The following is a 23,505-nucleotide window of genomic DNA, read 5'->3' as shown; positions in this document are numbered from 1 at the left end:
AAAACAAAATCTGTCTACTTAATTTGCTCACATTTTTTTCCTTCTTTTGCACACTGTTTTGTTATGATTTTAATACTCTTATTACTTTTATACATATAGTTATTTTGTTTATTTTTTATTTACACCCATTTGTAAACTTTTAGGGGCCTTTGTTTTTATGGCAACATTTGATTATACAGTATTCCTATTGTGTGTGTTCTTCTAATTTCCAAGCATTTTGAATTTTTGTCTTGTGCCCCATCGTACACTGTCAGTTAGATGCTACCTAATCACTTTTACTTATTGTCTGTAGCTATTTTTTATGGCCTTATGCCTAAATTTGTTAAGTTTTACCAACACTAGCATCTTCTGTTGATGTCCTGCCCTACTAGTGCGGGAAACGTGGTTCTCCTCTGCACTCTAGTGGCAATGTGGCCATCACTTAGACCGTTTACTCACCTGCTCTCCACATTGATTCGCTGTGTGTGTCGCTCTACACTGCACTTCACCTGGTGGCTGTGACTATTTCAAAGTAATTTCCATTACTTTATTGGCCTATGCACCCAGCCCCCCCACCCCCCCTTTTCTCCTTTAATTTTGCTTTCATAAATTTTACCACAGTTTTTATCCTTCCAAGTTTACACATTTGATTTTTTCCCCCATGTATTTTGATGGATTGTTCCTCCTGTAGATGATTTGTTACCATCATTCTGACTAATTGCCCTACCAGCCAGTGATACACAATGCTTTGCTAATGTTAATTTATTTTTTAAAAAATTACTCCTTTTTTAAAATTTTGTACAGCTAAGAACAATGCCCTTTAGTTTGTAACTTTATATAATTATGTCCTTGCTTTTCCTTTTCTTTTATAAAGATCTGGGGAAGCCTTAACCAGGCAAAACTTGTTTTTTTTTAGTAAAAATAACTTTAAAACTGAGGCTGTATCTTTATATAAGTAAAGACATTACGTGTCAGCTTTAGGCCAAAGCATTCTTCAGAAAAGAGAAACACACACATTCGCACCAGCAAGCACACCTCACACACACAGCTGCCCTCTATCTGTAGCTGCTTAGGCCAGAATGCAACAGAGAAGCGTCAAACAGGAGCTACAACCAGGAATGGAGCAGGGAAGGGGGAAGGATAGCAGGGTAAGGATGGGGAAAGGAGAATCAGAATTGCTTGTTGGAGCATGCAGGGACTAGAGGCAGCGGGACAGGGCTGCTTGGTGCAGCATCAGTAGGCTGTGCTGGAGGTTGGGGGGGGGGGGGGGCAGAGTGGTGAGCTGAAAGGGGAGAAGCAGAGAAGGGGAATGGACCAGAGGGTGTGCAGACAGAGAGCAGTGCACATGGAGGGTGAGGGGAGGCGAATTGTGAGAATGTGACAAGGTAGAGGTGGCAGAAACTGTTGGATCGAGGGGTTGAAGACAGCTTGGTTTCAGGAGCAGAGAATGTGTTGTAAGGTTAACTCCCATCTGCGCAGTTCAGAATATCAGATGGTGGAGAGGAGGATCGGTATGGCCAGTGTTGTGAAGCAGCCATTGAAATCAAGCATGTTATGTTCAGCTGCATGTTTTGCCACACTATAGCTCACTTTGTTCTTGGCCACAGATTAATGGTGGCCATTTATCCTGGTGGACTATGATGTATGGCTGCTTTCGCAGGTGGTCCAGCCCCTGGTGTTGTAGGATAACCCTGCAGCCAAAGATGACTGTCCCATCAATGTAATGGTAGATTACAGCAATGGATTGGGTCAGGCACAAGTGAGCAGGGATGAAGAGAAGCACTGAAAAAGTGGTTGGTGTCCAGGAAGTAGGAGAGCAGACCACTGGCATAGATTCATCAGAGCAGCAATGCTTCCAATGAGATCACATTAAATTAATCTAGAGACATTCTGAATTGGCCCTCACACACTCAGTATCATTGACACAATAGTGTTGTGTCAATATATTCTGCCAAATTGCAAGGCAAGCACAGTATTATTGTGCATTATTTATGCCCAGGATGTGTCACTTAGAACACTGCATTCGTAGTGAACATGTCAGCACTCGCTAATGAAGAACTGACTGTATTGCGGTAGAGTTGGTTGTCGTGCAACACGTAGGCAGAAATTATGTGGAAAGGAGGAACAAGCCCAAGAATATTTTTGATAATATTTCAGTGATCCAGGAGCTCTTTCATGGCAGTGTAGATTTGAAAACCACAACAATTATTTACAACAGTGAAAATAATGAATAGATAAAAAATCTACTCACCAAGTGGTGGCATGTGAACACACAGACGAAAGGATTTAGCTTTTACAAGCTTTGAGAACCAGTGGCTCCTTCTGGCAGAAGAGCTGGAGGGGAAGGAACAGGGGTGAATCTTATTTGTCCATTCTGAGAACTGCTGCCAGTAAATCAAGTCAAACTTTTGTACTTACTGTCACGATACCATGATCTTCAGTTTCCTCTGCTATTCTGGACAGCAAGGTATATGGCATTTTCTGATCATCTGAACATCATTTCTTCAATGTCATAGATAGCACTTTCACTTACATCTTCCAGCCTCTTTCTTGATATTTTGTTATTTACCTATTTTCGGTTGTTTGAGAAATTCTTTCAGTCATTGCAGGAACTGACATTAATTGCACAATACCGCCATTAGACAGTACAGTATATCGAACAACTCTCCGGTTTTTAAAGCTCTGCAGACCTCTTCAGTATTTTGTGCAATGCATTAGTACCAATCTCAGATGGTCAAATATCATTGGACAGTAGTCATTTTTGGGTGATTATTTAGACTACACTTTTTTATTTGTGTGTGTGATTCCCCCTCTCCTAAGCAACGTGGGAATTTCTGGAGAATAGCTGTGCATGCCTCATGGGCAATCAGCAAAGCATATACACCTCAAAGAGTAAGATAATTAAGTCTTTTCAAACACTGGCATTACATTCTCTCATAGTATTTAGTGTTTTGAACTCTTGAGACGATGTGAGACAGAAGTTACTCAGATGTTAATAAGCTGTTGCTGTTTTAAATTGACATGCTAGCTAGTATTATATTGCTGCTAACCACTGTCTCTTTGCCGCGCGGGATTAGCCGAGCGGGCTAAGGCGCTGCAGTCATGGACTGCGCGGCTGGTCACGGCGGAGGTTCGAGTCCTCCCTCGGGCATGGGTGTGTGTGTTTGTCTTTAGGATAATTTAGGTTAAGTAGTGTGTAAGCTTAGGGATTGATGACCTTAGCAGTTAATCCCATAAGATGTCTCTCTCTCTCTCTCTCTCTCTCTCTCTCACACACACACACACACACACACACACACACACACACACACACACACACACACACACACACACACAGTCTGTTTGGGCTTGATTGTAAGGTTTGCTTAGAGCCTTTCACAACTTTTCTGTCATGTCGTCATAAATTCTGGAAGCGTGAATGGCCAGAATCATCTTAATGAGATTTGCACTCTGCAGCAGAGTGTGTGCTGATATGAAACTTCCTGAGAGATTAAAACTGTGTGCAGGGCCGAGACTCGAACTCGGGACCTTTGCCTTTCGCAGGCAAGTGCTCTACCAACTGAGCTACCCAAGCACGACTCACGACCCGTCCTCACAGCTTTAATTCTGCCAGTACCTCGTCTCCTACCTTCCAAACTTCACAGAAGCTCTTCTGCGAATCTTGCGGAACTAGCACTCCTGGAAGAAAGGATACTGTGGAGATATGGCCTGGGGAATGTTTCCAGAATGAGGTTTTCTCTCTGCAGTGGAGTGTGTGCTGATATGAAACTCCCTGGCAGATTAAAACTGTGTGCCGGACCGAGACTCGAACTCGGGACCTTTGCCTTCTGCGGGGAAGTGCTCTACCAACTGAGCTACCCAAGCACGATTCATAACCCGTCCTCACAGCTTTAATTCTGCCAGGTTTCCTCCAGGAGTGCTAGTTCTCCAAGGTTCCCAGAAGAGCTTCTGTGAAGTTTGGAAGGTAGGAGACGAGGTATTGGTAGAATTGGAACTGTGAGGATGGGTCGGGAGTCACGCTTGGGTAGCTCAATTGGTAGAGCACTTGCCCGCAAAAGGCAAAGGTCCCAAGTTCGAGTCTCAGTGCAGCAAACAGTTTTAATCTGCCAGGAAGTTTCATATATACTTCTTAATATCCAAGTGTTCTGTAGTTTACAACACTTGGGATGCTGGGATCAATACATAAATAAATCAAATGAAACCTTTAGAGATGCTTTTTCTCTCTTAAATGTGTGATTATGTAATTACCTATCCAAGCGGAATAGGTATCTATTGTGTGTACTTACACATGTGATAATATAAACACTCTTTAATCAAATGTAGATACCAGTGATCAGTGGTGAAATTATTTCTCTATGTGTAGGGGCTAGTGTAAGGTAACACTGAAACACCCAATTTTATCAAATAATTTGTGTATTTCATAAAACATTGAAGTTAGAGGGAACTGTGGCCCTCATTTTGCTTTTGTTTCCGTTATATATGGCTTTGATATAATAAACTTCTTTCTCTTAAAGGTACTTCCAGCAAGTTCTGGCTTCTCCAAAATTGCCTATTGACAGCAATGAGATTCAGCTACATCAGGATGGTTCTTGGTCTTCACTAATTGTTAAAAATGAACAGACCAGGGTGCTTTCTCCTATTGTAAGTTTATATATATATTTTAGTAAGCTTCTGAACTATGTAGTTTTTATTTTTGTAGATACGTAACAATTTGTTATGTGGATTTTAGCAGTGTTGGGTTTTGGTGTGATAGGTTGTTTTCCTTATCTCACCTTGCTTCCAGGCAAAGAGAGATGCATAAGGTAGGATTGTAATTCGTCCCCATTTTGTTTAGCTCTGGGGTTTTTAGGTCAGAATGGATATGTTGGGTTAAGTGTGTAAGTGTTGCAAGTTTGCCAGCCTTTATTTACAAACAATGAAGTGACACAGTGGCTGCTTTTGTGCAGTGATTGTCCAAAATAGTCTATTGTTTTATATTATTGCATTCGAGTAAGCAGAGGGAAATGCTATTCACTTAGCAGGGAAAACATTCATTGTCTGTATAGGCTAGTTTTAAATCAATAATTGCTCCAAATTAAGAACAAAACAAAATTAATATTTGTTTAATTCCCAGGTTGCCAGCACTGCACACTTCTCACCTCCCCACAGTAATCTGTATATGGGGCAGTTGTAGACCCCTCCACTCTCTGCACTCCTCTTTGAAATGTTTGCGTGAACAAATCGTACTCATAGGACAGCTTAAATATTCAGGATGAAAATTGTACAGACTAGTGGTTGTGTACTGAACTTTCCATAAAGATTAGCAGCTATAAAAGAATAAAGTTAATTTTAAAAATATGAAAATACCACATAAGTAATGATGCTGGATTCTTTTCACCTCAATTTGTGACCACCATCTCGTGAAATTTGTAGTCGGACCTCAGTTGCTGCAGGAGAGAGTTTTCATTTTACAATAGATCTAAGTTTGGATACCATTCTTGAATTGGTGAACTATTCCCATAATTGTTTATCATATTTAGGTCGGCAAAGCTCCTCTCAGCTGAGACACTGGTGGCAGGAGTAGTCAGATAAGTTCAGAGTTCCAGATTTCACAGTATGCTATTCAGAGTCAATTTGATTTAATAAACTTCATTAAATCAACAACATTATCGTGGCACTTTCCTCATGGTTATAAATAATTCCTCCTGGAGTATAAATAACTACTAGCTGTGATAGCAAACAGGAAAATTAAAAAAAAAAATGGACTATAGCAGTATCTTAAAGACTGGAATCCAAATCTAGGGAAACCATGTTTATATTGATCAAAAGCCATGGTCAAAGTTACTGAATTCATTTTGTTACTGCCCCTTCACTGATTACAAAATTTTACGGTAGATTCTTCTAATGGTGGTTTTCAAATTGACTTCAGCATCATTCCTCAGACATTGAGTTACTGGATCATCTGTACAAGGTGTCCAAGAAAAGTAATGAGGATGATTTTTTATCAATCAAAGTTTCTTTCAAACGGTGATGTTGCCTCTTCAAAATAGTTCCATTTGGCAGCTATACTCTGGCGGATTTGTTGTTCTCAGTCTCGGTAACGGCACTGAAAGGCTTCAACTTGTAGAGCCTTTAACATGTTGGTCACATTCTTTTGGATGTTCTCCAGAGTCCCAAAATTATATCCTTTTAATACTTTTTCAGTTTTGGGAAAAGAAAAAGTCACAGGGACTCTGATCAGGTGAATGGGGAGGCCGTGGAATAACAGGAAAGCCTTTTGAGGTCAAAAATTCCGTGATGGAAGTGGCTGTGTGACATGAGACGTTGTCATGATGCAGCATCCACTTGATTGCAGTGCCTAGTCTCACTTGATTCACTCGGACTGAGCGTCTGGAAGGGATGAAGACACTGACAGGTCTACACAAGTAGAACTACTAAGCACTGCAGGTCACACGCAGTGTTGTCAGCCTCATTACTTTTCTCACACACCTCATATACTATTCATAGAAGACTTCTTACCATATTCTTAGAAATCCATCATACATGGTGTTCAACATGGTGTTCAACATATCTCTGAATTCCTTAACTTCTGTTTCACAATAACCAAGGTCATGGACTCTGGCGTGCAATATCTCAAATAATGCTCCATGAGTAGCAGTGCTGGTTCTTCATTCCACTTCTCATCTGTACACTCTTCCCAGAGCTCCAGCAGCTACTTGCACAGCCCATTCAAAAGAAATTAGTCATCATTTGAATTGTAATGTACAGCAAGTGCAAACTAAAAAAGTTCACTGAGATAATGAGAAGTTGGCAATACTAAAGCCTAAAATTGAGTTTGACAAACCACATGAAAAATACTTAACAAATGTTAATGCATCCATCACAGACAGTGAAGTATCCTAAACTGATTGTTGCGTAAGTTGCATAACAAACAACTGCTTGCAACGTCAGTGTTCATAGTGCTACCATATAAAATGGTGTGCAGTTTTGTGTGGTATGTTCACGTTGACATCGGCAACAGTTTATATTTTATGACTGACTGCTGAAAATGGAACATTATTCATTGCAGATACTTGAGGTGGCATATTTGGATGTAGTTTCTGGAAAGCAGACAGATTTGCAGAGAAACATTTTGCAACAGTGGTCTTAAGTTGAATAAATTCATCATAGTGAATAGAAATGAGAAAGTTGGTCATTAGAAGCACAGAACATGCCCTGGTTCTCAATAAAGAATTGTTCACACAGGAGGGTGCTTTATCACATGGGAAAGGACTCATTAGTAATTACCTGTCACCTCACCTGTCAGATATGCACATTAAAGAAGGCAGGTTGGACAAAAATATGGAAACACCAAAAACACAACACATTACTATGCCTAATATGGTGTAGGAAACCTGTTGCCATTCAAAACCACCTCCATTCACCTCAAAATGGATAAATACCAGACCTGTACTGTTTTCAAGGGAGTCTTAGACCGTTATTCCTGCAAAATAGTGGCAAGTTCAGGTAACGATTGTGGAAATGGAAAGCGATAATACGTCCAAAGTAGACCACAAGGACTCAGTAATATTTAGATGTGGTGACTGTTGGGCAGTGGAGATTCAATAGTTCATCCCCATGTGCTCACAAAACCAGTCCTGGACAATGGGAACTGTGTGAACCGAGGCACTGTTGTCTTGTAATATAGCATACCCATTGGGGAACAAACATTGTATCATGGAACGGACCTAATCAGCCAAAGTGGTCACATAATTTTTGATGGTAATTTGACCTTGCAGAGTAATTGTAAAATATCATGATATGGCTGCCCAAATCATTACCGAACCCCCACCATGTTTTACTCTTTGGACATAAACTCAGGCAGAAGTTGAACACTGTGAAACAAGACTCATCCGACCAAATTACTTTGTTTTATTGCTCCAGCCAGGCCTTGTCTTCAGCACAACTTTTTCCTGTTACGAGCGTTTGTGTCCACAGCTCATGGTCTAGTGGCTAGCGTTGCTTCCTCTGGATCACAGGGTACCGTGTTCGATTCCTGTCTGTGTTGAGGATTTTCTCTGCCTGGGGACTGGTTGCTTGTGTTGTCCTCATCATTTCATCATCATTTGTGACAGTGGCTAGAGTGGACTGTGTAAAAATTGGGACTTTGTATGGGCACTGATGGCCCCGCAGTTGAGTGCTCCACAAACGAATAATCATCATCATCATCATCATCAACCACCACCACAACAACAACGAGTATTTGCATCACTGAAGAGTGGTTTTGGAATTCCAGCTCACTGTGCAATTCCCTGCTTATGGAGCTCCTTTGTGTTGTCTTCGTGCTTGTGCAAAATTTAGTTCTGCAGTGACTTTTGCAGCTGTCGTTCTTTTACTTTTCCTCACAATTCTCTTCAGTGACCGTCTGTCATGATCACTCGACACACGTGCTTTCGTCTACATTGTGACCTAGCGGATGATGATATTGCGAATTCTTTGTGTGCAATATTAGTTTCGGCATGGTGCCTCTTGAACCACCAAACACATCAGCTCCCTTAGTCACGGGAGCATCCACCGTACAAGCACCGACAATTTGCCCACGTATGAATTCACTTAGCTCCGACTTAATGCACTCACAACTACACAAACATTGTTCTGACCACAGCTTACACTTGCAACATATTGAAGAGATTGCACGAGGGCCATTCATGGTCAAGTACAAGAGTACAATCTGCAGTTTGGCTATTATCTCCATTTCTTTTCAAACATTTGTTTCTCATGATGTTTGCATGTTTTTGTCAATCTACTTTACATCTGTGTTGTAAATGGTGCATGCAGAGAATGAGACCAAATGATTTTAAACCTCATTTGCAGGTCTGTCTGTAGATTATCCAGTGCAATACTCAAATGCTGAAGTTGGGTAGTTTTCAGATGAATTCACAGTTGTGAATAATGACTACTATCAACTGTAGAATGGAATGATGACAATGAAAATTTGTGCCGGATCAGGACTTGAGCCCGGATTTCCCACTTATCGCAAGTGGGTCTGGCACAAATTTTCATTTTCATCATTCCATTCTACAGCTGATGGTAGTCATTATTCGCAATTGCGAATTCATCTGAAGTGTTTAGCGATGGCTGTGGTCCCCGCAGTGCATTGTCATCAGAATAACACCAACACTGCAGTATCGTATTATGTAGTTTTTTTGTTAATAAATGAGTCTAAAGTCTAGGAAAGAGCAGTGCAGCCCTGGACACTTCTCCTATATTTCACACAGATTGGCTATATGTCACTGTAGTGTAGGCAGTGGAAGGGTAATTCTAAGTGTAAAGTGAAAGCCAAGGAAAAGGGACGAAACCAATGAATGTGATTTTCATAATATGGAACAATACACGTATAAAGAACTAAAACGAATCGTTTTTAGTATGTATGCACAAGTTTTTGTCAAGATCATAATTATTTTATTTTACAATTTCCCAAATGTTTACATTTCAGTAGCATACTGTACGAGGGTTATTTTTTTAAGTAAGGGCCGTTCGCGCGTATAGTCCCGTAGTTCGCGTGGACACCGCAACAAGCCACCGCGCCATTTGCCGGCATCCTTCCCGTTCACACTGATGCAAGTTGCAGCTCTGTAGCTGACGTGTATGCATCGCTGTGCTACTTTATAATGTTTACGATTATGTCTGAAAACCTAAACTTTAAGAAACTGTGTTCTCGGTGGGTACCCAGACTCCTCACAGAGGACCACAAGGGAAGAGATTTGCCACTTCATTGGACTTTTTGATTCGTTACGAGGAAGAAGGGGATGGCATGTTGAGTCAAATTGTCACTGGAGATGAAACATGGGTATCCCATATCACTCCCGAAAGCAAGCGACAATCGATGGAATGGCGACACACAACCTCGCCCGTCAAGGTCAAAGCCAAACAGACGCTGTCAGGGCGCAAGATTATGGCAACTGTGTTCTGGGACCGGTGCGGTGTTTTGCTAGTGGACTTTATGCCACGAGGAACGACAATCAACTCAGATGCCTACTGTGCAACTCTAAAGAAGCTCTGCAGAACAATTAAAAAAAAAAGGCGCGGCATGCTGACAAAAGGAGTTTTGCTCCTGCACGATAACGCTAGGCCTCACACCTCTCAAAATACTCGGGATTTGATTGATTCGTTTGGCTGGGAAGTTTTGGACCATGCACCATACAGCCCCGACCTTGCTCCTAGCGATTTTCACCTTTTCCGGAACCTGAAACACCATCGTGGCGGGCAGCACTTCAATGACGGCGATGAAGTGAAAGCGGCCGTGAACTCTTGGCTGTCGGAGCAGGCGGCCGAATTCTTTGAAGAGGGAATTAAAAACTTAGTTGTACGGTATGACAAGTGCTTAAATAAACAAGGCAACTATGTAGAAAAATAGGTAAAAGTGTGTAGAATCAGAAAATAAAAGTTTTTTTACAAAAGTATTTGCATCTTTTTTAAAAAATAAAAACGGCCCTTACTTAAAAAACAACCCTCGTAAAAGACCAGATAGCAAAAGACACCTTAAGAAGAATTTTCCTGTACAACCATATACATTGCATTATTTCTTCTTCACTTGCAATCTTTTTGTAACAAATCTGATGATAGTGACGCCAAAACACATTACGCAAAAATTCTAAAATAAAATAATGGTAATTTAGACAAAGATCTGTTTGTAAGTGAATGTGACATTATGACAAGACGCTTGTCTGTATCTACGAAATGGTTTATAATTACACCATAGACAGTCATTGATCAAAGGTTACATATGTCTTGCTTTATGTTGCTTTATCGTTACAGCTATATAATTATTGTGTGCCAAAAATTTTTTTATTATTTGCAGTAAGTACAAGTGTCAGTCAAAAAGTAATGCCTCCCATTTTTTGCAGTTTCGATTTGGCAAGAATTTCAAATGCAACTACATAAGTTGAAAACCATGACATTGTTGATTAATTTTTGACTTCCAATATAATGTCTGTCCATTTCCACAGTTTTGGTCCGTATTTTAACAAAGGCATATATTCCAGTGTGGTAAAACTTATGATCCTATTCCGAAGCCATTGATGCAAAGAAATTTTCACAGCATCATCATCTTAAAATGTAATTCCGTGATATACTCTTTTTAGCAGCTAAAAAAGGCCGAAGTCTGGTGGTGCCGGCTCAGGGCTGTATGGGGGATAAGACAAGAATTCTCATCCAGTTTTCACAATCTCTTCAGTGGTACCCAACTTGCACAAACTTTTCTGGTATCCTAGTTGTTGAATAATCCTCACCATACTTCCCTAACTGAGGGAGGTAATGCAACACAAAAACGTCTGCAGTCACACAATAGTCGCTGTGAATGATGTCGACGACTCGCTGAATGTTGTGCGGAGGCACTGAGTCATCAGCCTGCATTTTGTCAGCCAACAGTGTTTGCCCGTCACCTTAGTTACAGCAACAAACCCACTGCCCAACAGTGCCGATACCCGCTGTTGCATCACTGTACACATTTTTCAGTCTCTCATGAATGTGAATTTGTGTTTCTCCTAATGCATTCAAGAACCATATCACAGAACACTGTCTCAATATGAACGTGGATGTCGGCCATTTTGCAAGTGACTATAGTACTGGCATCTATCGACTCAGAAAGTTACTAGTGCAATGGATTTGAGGAGAAGCTTTGCGAAGTAGTGCCAAATTCAAATTTTTGAATTGACGAATCTTATTTAAGAAGGAAAAAAAAAGAAAAACATTATGGTAGGCACCACTTTTTGAGTGACCCTTATATATTTTTCAAATTTTGCAATTACATCCTCCTTTTTTCTTTCTTTCTTTCTTTCTTTCTTTCCTTCCTTCCTTCCTTCCTATTACATACATCTGCACATTTCATCGTAATATTGACATCAAAATTTTGCAGTTACTTGTGCTTACTGTTATGAAACATGCCATCCGACAGCTACTACCTCCCTGGTTACTTGCAGTCATGTGTTCCCATCTCATAGCAGGGTGACCTGTGCCAGCATTGCTTCACTAAACACACAAGTAAGAGCGTTGCACCTGATCTATATTACTAAATGGCTGGCTAACTTTTTCACACTGATCTCCCCCCCCCCCCCCCCTCCCACCTCCCGGCCTTCCCTCCAGCATCAGGCATGTTGTTTTAATTTATTACTCTGTACTACTAACTTTCTATACTATACAATTTGCAGATAGTATCCACATATACAACTAAATGTACCTGCAAAATTATAACATAAAAAAATAAAATTGCAACGTGACATAATACTTTGATTGTGACTATATATGATGCAATTTCATGCTCTTTCTTTTAACACATGTCAAAAATTGTGCAACAGTAAATGATTTTGCTTTTTGACAAACAAATATACCTTTGTTCCAAACACTTCTGTTTAAATTGTTTGAATAATTCTGATATATGGATTGCATCCACTTGATATGATCTTAGAAGTGAATATTTGAATTCTCTCAATGTTTGCTGTATTACAAAATTACAGACCAAAACTGACAATAAAGATAGAGAAATAACTTTAACACGAGAAGCAGAAACACTAACAACTAAAAACATTACTTTATTTTATTATGGTGTCATGTCAGAAAGAATAGCCCATAACTTTTGTAAAACTAATGTATGAATCAGTTTCCACATCCATGACAAAAGTAGGGGCAATCGTCAGACACACGCACACAAAACATAGCCATTTACACAATCAAGAAGTTATAATAAAATCAAATGTGATATCACACATTGTTTGCACATTTCAGTGTTCACATTGTTTATTATTCACAGAGCTCTACCAGAGAGTTTACTCATGTTTTACAACTGGTCAGGTGGTAAGTCACAGGGTTGGTCGCACAATTCACACACACACTTGCTGCCGGGGGTGTGGAAACTCTTGTTCTTACATATTTTGTGGTGGTATCCATGCACTGCTATTGAGTTCACCAGTTGTTGGAGTTCTTGATTTGTGTTGGTCCAGGATCCGTTTGTCATGGCTTCTGTTGTATAAAAGAGCACATTTATTCTAATAATAAAATTTTGTGAATTTGAAAGTTTCCATGTGTGGCAACAAGTAGATGTTTCTCCAACAGATTCAGTGAGCACACAAAGATATGCAAGAACTGTAAATCCTCTTTTAATGCACATCTAAAATACTACGGCCGTTAACACCAACATCATACAGCAATCATTAAATGTCTTACATACGGTAGAGAAAGACAGATTAATGGATGCTGTAGAAGAAATTTATATTTATAGTGCCTTCAAAGAACAACCACAATATATACTTGGTGAACAAATGGACCTCACAAATAAAAATTTTCTCGATGGTTTTAGACATATACCCTAGTATATTACACTGTAAGTGGCACTTTCAGATATCGCCCTGCCATGATATACATAATCTACTCAAAATTACAGTACATAAAATGGAATGTCATGATCAGTACATGATCAGTGTCATAGACTGGTTGCTGTTTAAAATGCGTGCATATTGTGTTGTAACTCTGCCCAGTGTCAACCTTGTGTCAAAAATATTGAAATTGGTTGTATGATTTGTTTTCTAGATGCTTCTGTTGCAGGGAGACATAAAATACATCTTCCAATGGCAGCCAGGCCTGGTAGAACTCTTTCTTGTCTGCTCTACTATTTCAAGATATCATCTCAGGGGTGCATTAAAATATAGGGATATACTTCATCTGCTGTGGAGGAGTTTTTATTCTTCCATTCCTTGAATGAAACAATCTCTCTTCCTGGGTGGTACTGATCCTGCACTTGTAGCCTCTATGTTAATAAACAAATGAGAGAGAAATAATACCAAACTTAGGTTGGAATCATTGTGGTGTACCTGGAAAAAAATGTGGTTTCCACTGATAATATATTATACGTATTATAATAAATCCGTACACCAAAAGACACTATACAGCAACTATAGAAAAATGATTACATTAATAATTGCATGTCTTACCTGCATAACTTGCACACATTTGTCGCACAGTGCTAGGAATTTTCTGCTTTTCATTGATGTCAAGCATGTTAGTTTATTGGAAAGATGGCCAAAGAAAGGTAGAAATTTTATTTTTGTAAGAAATTACAACCTTCTCACGTAGAAAACTCAGGAGCTCTATTTTTAATCCCTCGTACCTCCTGTTAAGATATGCATATGTGTTATGCTACTTAATCACAAATCTATTCCCAATCATAATGAAGTCATCTTTGTACCTCCAGTCACTCCATTCATTGTCACTGACACTGCAGATTTGCAGTTTATGAAACCAAAGGATAAATAACTGGATTGTAGGTTCTTTTCACTTTGTGTTTCGTTAGTGGCCTCTTTAAATTGTTTCCAGAAATTGCAATTCTTCCTGCATCTCATTATCTTATTCCTGTAATCTGTAAGCAGAATTCTTTTCCATCAGCAAAGCAGCAGTTTCGTTACATTGAGCGTGTGAAGAGTCTAGTGTAGTGAACAAGTATTTCCAACCAATGCTGACCCGTTGTTTCAAAGAGGAGCAGAGGCCTCATTTCATGTACCGTACCATGCATTTTGCTGTATTTATTGTTGCTGCGATGTTCGGAGCATCAAAAGTGTGGCCAGCTGCTGTGTTCATACGATTCAATTCAATTCAATTTTTATTATCACATAACATGCCTTATACAATCAAAGATTGTGACATAGGTGACTTGTCAGTTTTTACACTATATATAACAATACTAAAAATACAATAAGCTAATAATATACATGGTGTAACATCTTCAAAGAGGTATTTTAATTACAATTATAATGCATTGTTACCATTCATGAAATCTTCTACACTATAGTAACATTTATCTTTCAGATATTTTTCCAGGTCTCTTTTGGTGCCTTTTACATTTGGGTCATCCATATCTTTCCATATTTTATTTACAAATTTCATGCCCATATAGTATGGGGTTTTTTCATATGATTTTAAACGGTGGGTAGGTAACATGTAGCTTGTTCTATGTCTTGTATCATATTGATGCAAGAAGAAGTTGCCCTCAAAAAGTTGTGGGTTTCTTTTCGTGAAAGTGAGAGTTTCATAGATGTATATGCTTGGAATGCTCATTAGATCCAGTTTTACAAATAAAGGTTTGCAGTGTTGCTTTGGTTTTGCTCCCACCATTGCCCGGATGATTCGTTTTTGTAGTCTAAAAGCTCTAAGTAAATTTGTTTTTTCAGACCCCCCAGAAAATTATACTATACCTAATGACTGAAACAAAATATGCATTATATACAGTTTTTCTTACAGCTAAATCAGTAATACTATACAAGATATTCGTAATATATACAAGGCTATTCAGTCGACCCAATATGTTGTCCACATGGCGACTCCATAACAGGTTTTTATTGACTAACACACCAAGGAATTTGACACAGTCTGCAGTCTCTAATTTTTTGTCCATATACCTTATTTCACTTATAGACTGTGCAGATTGTTTTGTGGTAAAATGAACAATTTCTGTTTTTGTAAAGTTTAATGTCAAGTTGTTGTTTTTGACCCATGCCTCCACTTCCCCAAGTGTTTGTTCAATATGACGAATTAGGTCTACCTCATTTTTACAACAGACTACAGCTGTTGAGTCATCTGCATAGAGGATAGTATCAGACTGGACCTGACATGGCATATCATTAATATAATATAGAAAAAACAGTGGCCCTAATATTGAGCCTTGTGGAACACCTAATTGAGTGTTTTTCCAGCCAGAGAGAAATTTCTTGCCGTTGATGTTAATAAGTACTCTTTGTTTGCCAAGTATGATGACATCCAGCTAAGAGATTTGCCTTGAAAACCATAGCGTGCCAATTTTTGGAGAAGCAGGTCATGATTTACTGTGTCGAAGCACAGGGAAGCCTATCGTGATTTTCCAAAGTTTTTATTATATTAACATTCTGGAATAATTTTGTAAATAAAACTTCATTCACAATAGACAAATATGTGTTTGTTATGTGCTGTATGTATCAAATAGTGCAAATGTTTGTGTGAATCAATCCATCCATGAACTGTTGCAGCAGATGTTTTATTAATGACTTTTGTATTAACAGAAAGCATTACGCTTTTTCCAACTGCTTCAGCCTCTTCTTTGACATGTGTACTTATTGTAGAGAGATGTGGATCTGCATAGCTAACTTCTCCACATAGATGTATCAATTCTTGAACAAGTTCTTCGAAACCTTCCCCAGAACAGCATTAAAGGGTCTCCTATCCTCAGGATGCATTGTAACACAATTTATTGTAATACAAATTTTTATCACTGCTAGTATCTGAGAAAGAACTGTGTCAGTGGGGGCTTTCTTAAAATTGTGTTTCCTGAAAAGAGTGGTCCCAACTGGTAACACAATAATGTAGAGCAGTTTACGCATGGTGTGTACCTAGTAGCTCTGTTGCTTTTGTCTTTGAAGACCCTTCTTCAACATGTACTCATTGGTTTCAGGCTTATTTTTTACTGCACTTATTTCCGAACTCTGCATGGTCTCTCTCTCTCTCTCTCTCTCTCTCTCTCTCTCTCTCTCTCTCTCTCTCTCTCTCTCTCTCTCTACTAGAAGATTTGTGAAGTTTTGTGTGCTTTAACACTGTGCCATGAAAAAGTAGTCAAAAGAGGGGAAGAGTGGAGACTCTTCAGAGATTGGCACTGTGGAGATAAATTTCAGAATTTTCACTTTTGTAATAAATAAAGAAACATTCATTTCTTAAGAGTTAAATGTTAACCTATTGAAGGAAGAGAGCCATTTTCCGAAGCTTATACCTGTCAAATGTTATGTGATATCCAACTGTGGAAAATCAGTGGTGGGATAATCGACAGGAAAAAAGAATTATTTCAGTGAGTCCAGTAGTTTTTAAGATATGACCTGATAAGTTAACTTATTGAAGAAGAAGATAAGTGCTTGAAAGTGATTTTCTGTTACTACGTAAGGCAGACAGCTGCCTTCAACATTGCATTGCTTACAGCGACAACTTCATGACTTTGGCCTTTAAATGTCGGATGTCAATCAATTGAAATCTATTTATAGGATACGGTCATGTCTTCTGTACAAGGCCAAGATAGCTGGTGTGGGCAGCCTATTTAGTTAGGATGTGCTCATCCTGTCTCACATTTTGCATAGTCAGTCATGTAGGGCTCTGTTGCTATTCAGCACACAAAGTGGAAATACTATCAATGTCTTTCTGGCTTTCCTGGCAATAATTTGTTACTTTCTTAAAGTCACCAGCATCAGTGAGCAGCCTGCTAATGTTATGTTACTAATGAATTTTATATTTGTGGTAAGAACATTACTGTACTGGTTACTTTTCCTTGGGGAACACTTACTGTTTGTGTCGAGTATTTCCCATCCATTATTCATCAAGTAAAAGGAGTTGGGGCAGTATGCATTTATTCAGAAGATACATTGTTTGCTCTTTATCAGCTGATAAACTAATTTCACAAACTTTGAAAGACGGTATGCTTTCATCGAGTAGGTGCAATAAATTGTGAAAAAGTGATCTGGTTCTTCTAGGACCTTACTTTCAAAGTATGTTATGATTCAGCATTGAAATGCTCTGGGATTTTGCAAGTTACCAAAGCAAAATTCAGTGGGGTTTTGCAGTATTATGATAAAGCAAAAAATCAGGGATCATGATCACCACCACCTTGAACAGTTTCCAGCTCCAGGCTGGGCCCATTTGGAACATAAGCGTTGCCATAGTCCTGGTTTCTCCCAGTGTTTCAATAATTTTGCAGGAAACTTCTCCCTGTCTGCAATCTTCAGTGATCTCTTTCTCATTTCTTCCATTTTCCCCGATCACACTTCCCAAGTTCTTGACACTTCGCACCTTCTTCAATTGTTAACCTACAATTCTTATTTCACTAGTTGGTCTACATTTTTTTCTAGTTTTAACCAGGATCTGACATTTGTTTACATTACATTTCATTCCATACTGTCACACAGTTTCTTCCTGAATCTCTTCCTCCCTGTTTTCTCAGACCATTCACGAGCAGTGTTGCTTACATCTGTCTTCTCCAGTCTTTTCTGCCACTTTAGTGATTATCTCATCCAAGACCACAGTGAAGAGGAGAGGTGACAATGCACTGCCATTTGTTTGCTGAACCATTCCTTCCCTTCATTTCCCACTTTCACATAACTCAGGCTTCCTTAGTACATCTTATCCATTCTGCTTGTTGTCTCTTTTTGCACTCTCTTCTTTTCTAGTGCTTCCCAGACCTTTCTTCTATAGACACTGTCAAATGACTTTTCTATATCAAGAAGGGCCAGCACAATGTTTCCCTAAATTCATAGTGGTGCTCCTGGAGCTGCTTACTGCAAATGTAAGGTTAACAGTTGACTGCCCTGATCTGAAGCCATGCTGTTCCTCTCTCAATTTGTTCTTGATCCTTCCTTGGATTCTGCTCTCCAGGATCTTATCATGTTTCTTGGCACAGTGTGGTATCATTGTGACACCACTGCAGTTACTGTAATCCTTCTTACTCCCCCCCCCCCTTTTTTGCGTATTATGATGATAGAAGAAGAAAGATTTTTATGTTCATTCATTCAGGAAAAAGTTACAGAATTTTCATGTAGAAAGTAGGTACTCCTGCACACTCCTAACGAGTTGGTTAGTGAAGAACATAACTTAGCGATGATGTATGAAAATATTCTATTTTAATGAACTGAATTTTCTACGTGTATATGTTTGAAATGAGTATTTCTGGCTTTCATTTTATTATTTTCCCTGTGTTTCAGCCTGATGTGACATCAAGGAGTGAAAGTGAGGATTTAGGTAAGAACATTCACAAGCCACGAATTTTTGAAAATCATTTATTTGGTGTAGAAGCAAATTCATAATGAGAATTGTGCAACATCACTTCACATTGTCTTGCTTTCGTATTCTGATCAAGTAGTTGTAGTAGTTCAGTACTACTTAGTTAATCCTCGCATAAAATTCTCTCTACCTGCATTTTCACTTATTTATCTAATTTACTGTAATATTAAAGTACAATAATAAATTATGCCAGTCCTTCAGCCTGTTAAGTGTTCTTAGTTTCTCCTACTAGTTTTTGTACTCAAAACTTGAGCTACGCAGTGCTGTTTCTGAGCTAGCACCACAGTTACATAGATGTGTATGGCATCTACTCACATAGATCATGTTTAACAATCTTAAATGCAACTAGCTGCTACAGAAGCATTTGTTACCTGTGTCTTCACAAGCCAGAAAACAGGATATTTCAAAATGAATATACTGATTTTAAGGCTTTGAAGCATTTATTATATTCAGTCTACAGTTTTAAATGATCATGAAATAGAAGAGCAGCTCAAACAGTTTTTCTTACAAGTGTTCAGTTGAGGACCATTCATCACACATCTAGTCGATACGATAGTTCTTCACTAACCTTGATTAGTGTGTCTGGAGTAATTGTTACAGCGGTGCTGTTTCTAAAGTTGGATAGATAAGCTGGTAGTGGAAGCACATACAGGTAAAAATTGCATGTCATCAAATCGTGTATGGACATAAAGGTCATGCAAAAAAAGCTCTTTTCATTCAGCCCCTTGTGGTCAGTCTAGTGGTCAGATACAACACTGTTGAACCAATTGTAGCTGCCAAGTGAAGTTTTTTGTTTCTGCTTTTCATCTGCAAAGTAATGCCCATTAACTTTCCACCAGGATGTGGCAAAAAAAGAAATCAATTTAGGGGAGTCTTTGTGGGGATTTGTGTGTGTTCACTTTGCCTCTTAGGTGAAATGTCGATTGATCACTGAAGATGACAGGATCCAGAAAATCTTCAGTCATGCAGCAACATTTCGTATGCAGAGTTGGTAGGTAACCCATAGTCTGCAGGCTTTAGAGTTTGTAACAACCGAAAATGATTAAGATGCAGTTGGAAGCATCTTGTTAAATCTCCACACAAACATCACTCTAACTACAAATTCACGATTCGCTTTTGGAACTGTTTTCTTGGGGCTACGCATGAGAGACAGTCACTCTTGGTAGTCCCATACTCTTCCCTTTGTGCAGGAGTATACAAACAAAACTGTTTGAGTTGCTGTTTCATTTTATGTATTATTTATAATGGTATGTTAAATGTAATAAATGCAACAAATCCCTAAAACCCGCACGGTTCATTTTGAAACAGCCTTTACTATCAACTACTGTAGTGCATCCTCCAGACTTGTCTTTTTATTTTGATGTTGAATTGGGCTATTCAGTCCTCACTTATTTATCTTACAGGTGCATATAGGTATTGGGGAGAGGGGATATTGGGAAATAAGTCATAGGAGAAGCAGGATTTGGCAGTCCTTGATTTCTGTTTTAAGTTTTACTTGCACACACTTGTGCATGCACGTGTGGGAGAGTGAGTAGGTTAAATGATGAAAGCAGCAAGGGTATGCTGACTTTTAATTGTTTTTGTTGCAGAATTATCCTGTTATGTTATAAATGAATTTATAATGTACAATCAACAAAACAAAAGTGTTCATATAGAAAACATCCAGGTCCCATGTCGGGCATTGTTGGCATGTACAGTCAAGTCACAAATAGTGGCAACACATTTATCGCAACAACGAGGCCATTTATACAGAACATTGAAAAATTATACCAATTTACTATATACAGAAGTATAGGATGTCCTAGTGACCATGAAATGCATAGTGATTTAACTGACAGCATTAGATGCAGTCTGAGGGAACTGTTAGCACCAGTCTGCAAGCCGCTCATGGTCAAAGTACCCAGTCATCATTCATTGAATCAGAGTTCTAGTCCACTGTCTAGCCAGTATGTTTCATGTCCCTGCTGTAGCAAATGGCGACAGCCTTTCTGTGGTAGTTTCTCTTTTCTTGATGAGTACAGCACTGCTGCATATTATTTGTGGTCTGTAAGAGAACTGTCATAGTATGAGTTAACTATAACTGTATTACAGAACTCTCAAAACTTTATACAAAATTCATCCAAGTTATTTTAAGGGCATTCTTTATTATACTATATTATTACTGTTATTTTGAGGAGTAAGTTATTTTAGATCAGCCAGACTTCTAGCAAAATTTTAGCTTTCACAAAGCTCCTATTTCAGATGTAGGAGAGAGCAACTATTCGAATTATTATGCAATTCTTTGGTATGAATGAAACTAGTAATTATATACCTTTTTTCCAAAGTACGCACTCAAATGTAAGCACCAAGGTCAACAGCACTCCTTTTGCCCTTTTATTCAGGAAAACAAAACTACATTTTCGTCAGTTAGTCTCATGCAACTTAAATTCAGCACTTATTTCTGAACAATGCAGTGTCACGTCCAGTTTTGAAAATTTTAGCCCATTCTTGATGTAAATCCTAGCACCAATCACAGTAAGCTGATTTGAATGTTTGTCATTACTGATGACAGTGACTGCAATAAAATATATGAACTGTAACACGGCTGTAACAAGCAAGTGGGTGGTTAGTCATCTTTTACTGCACAACAGATAGTGTTAAAACTGTTTCCAAAAACAAAGGATAAGGTTAAAAATAAAGAAAAACAGTTGGTGCACACGCATGTATGGGTAACATTTATTTACCACATGAGCCTTCTTGTAAATCAGTCATCTCACACAGGTGACCTGTCTGTGATCTTCTGGCAGATATTGGCGCATCATCATATTGTGCCAAAGTGGTTAAATTAAAACACTGTTTGTATGGTGGTATTTGTATGAAAGCTGAAAGAAAATTAGTTCATTGAACACAGTACTGACCAATCTCCAGGAGTTTTGGGCATTTGTTGAGAAGTGATGAATCAACTTAGCATCCAAAGCCATTATCAGGACCATTGGTGGTACCTTCTGCTATAAAGTTGTGTGTCCAATTGATCTGGTAATAAAATATTTAGTAGTGTATTATGTGTACTGAATATTAGTAGGAGTCACTGTTTATAAATTAAACAGAATTAACTAGCGGGAAGAAAATATAGCAGAACAAAAACCTTCCGCACTTTTTTTTTTTTTTTTTTTTTTTTTTTTTTTTTTAAGTATGCTTAATGGTTGTTTACCTTATTAAGACAATCAAGTGACAGATTTATTTATTTATTCTAGTGGTGGTATCAGACAAGGATCCAGATGAGCCAGCTAAAAGTGAGAAAGCAGACAAGCCAGAAAAAGCAGAAGTTATAGACTTGACACTGAGTGATTCTGATGATGATACAAGTAGTGCAACAAAAGACAAAAGCTCTAAAGATTCATCTCAACAGTTAATGAAGACATCAGGTATGTAATGGGCAATTTTAGTTCTTCCAAAATAACTGTCATCATTAGGCTTTGAATATGATGTACAGAACAACTTAACTGAAGGCATTGGAAGAAGGGAATGCAAAATATTATTGCTGTTGCAGTCTTGGATGTTGCCACATTTTCTCCCAAGATGTAATGTGGTAATGAACTAGTTGAAAGTGTTTCTCAAGTTAATTTTAGTTTGGGTATCTCAAACCAAATGGAGAATCATTATCTCTGTCAGTTAGGGGGATGACTTTATATTTTTATTCAGTTGTAAAAATTACTTTTTTTCTAAAGCATTTGCTAAAAACATAATATAAAGCTGAAGAACATACACTATGTGTACACTTTTTATTTAAATTACAGTACATATCGACCTGTTTTGTCTCAGCATTTGAAATATTAAATCTAGAAAAAATAAATAAAATGCTTAATATTATAACATACTGAAGAATATTTTCTGGCTGACATCAGTAGTTTATATTTCTAAATTAATAAGGTACAAACGTTAAATTTATACAATGAAGGTTTTTTTTTTTTTATTTCTTAGTTAATAATGTACACATCATTAAATTTACGGAAGGTATTCAGCATGCATCTAGTGCAAGAAACTGCTTAGCATTTACAGAATGATGATTTAACTTTTACGCATGTTGCAGTTGTGATGCTCTGTACAGTAAGGCATTAATATTTCAGTCAGTGCTTCAGTCTGTTATAAACCCTGGAACATATTTTTCACGCAGAAATACTGAGAGTAAAATGAACATGATCTTTCAGCTTATACCTTTTATAATTACAAAGAGCCCTTAAAGACCATTCCTTTTCAGTTTCCTTCATACATATAGAATATGATGCTCACTGCCTGGACATCATTTTCCTCAAGCAATATGATGCAATTCTCAAGAGATTTACTCGTATTTTTCATACTGTTAAAACAATTCTAATGTTTTGTTACTACCATCTCAGTGTTTGAAGTGAGATTATAGCTGTTGAACATACTGTTCCAGTCAGATGAATTGCAAAACCTCTCCGTGAGAATGGACCTACAGTGAAAGTCGGTGACCCCCCCAACTGAATTTCAAGAACTGGGCTTCAATATCCACTGCGGAAGGAGTAACAAAACTACTAAAGTAAAGTTAAAATCTATTCGTCACTAAATCATTGTCAATGTTTTCTAACAAAGACTATAGTACTGTTGCCAGTCCATCAGAATGTTCACTCAGGGTCTCCTTTTCAGTACTATTTTCGTTCGTAACAAGTGCAATAGACAGAAACTATGCGAAAGGCGATTTTGAAAGGTGCTTTATCCGCAACAGCAGGTTTG

General features: G+C 38.4%; 1 protein-coding gene across 4 annotated transcripts in view; it reads left to right on the top strand.

The window, feature by feature from the left end:
* LOC124616130 (E3 SUMO-protein ligase PIAS3) overlaps window positions 1-23,505 on the top strand; it is a 267,104-nt gene that overhangs the window by 186,437 nt on the left and 57,162 nt on the right. For all 4 annotated transcript variants that reach the window (XM_047144400.1, XM_047144398.1, XM_047144401.1 and 1 more), the window contains 3 exons: window positions 4,494-4,620; window positions 18,693-18,729; window positions 22,005-22,175. In XM_047144400.1, the coding sequence (XP_047000356.1) occupies window positions 4,494-4,620; window positions 18,693-18,729; window positions 22,005-22,175 (335 nt within the window). The remainder of the gene's footprint in view (window positions 1-4,493; window positions 4,621-18,692; window positions 18,730-22,004; window positions 22,176-23,505) is intronic.

Source organism: Schistocerca americana, chromosome 5 (assembly GCF_021461395.2).
Source record: "Schistocerca americana isolate TAMUIC-IGC-003095 chromosome 5, iqSchAmer2.1, whole genome shotgun sequence".
In the NCBI taxonomy this organism is placed as follows: Eukaryota; Metazoa; Arthropoda; class Insecta; order Orthoptera; family Acrididae; genus Schistocerca; species Schistocerca americana.
This window is presented reverse-complemented; position numbering and strand designations above follow the sequence as displayed.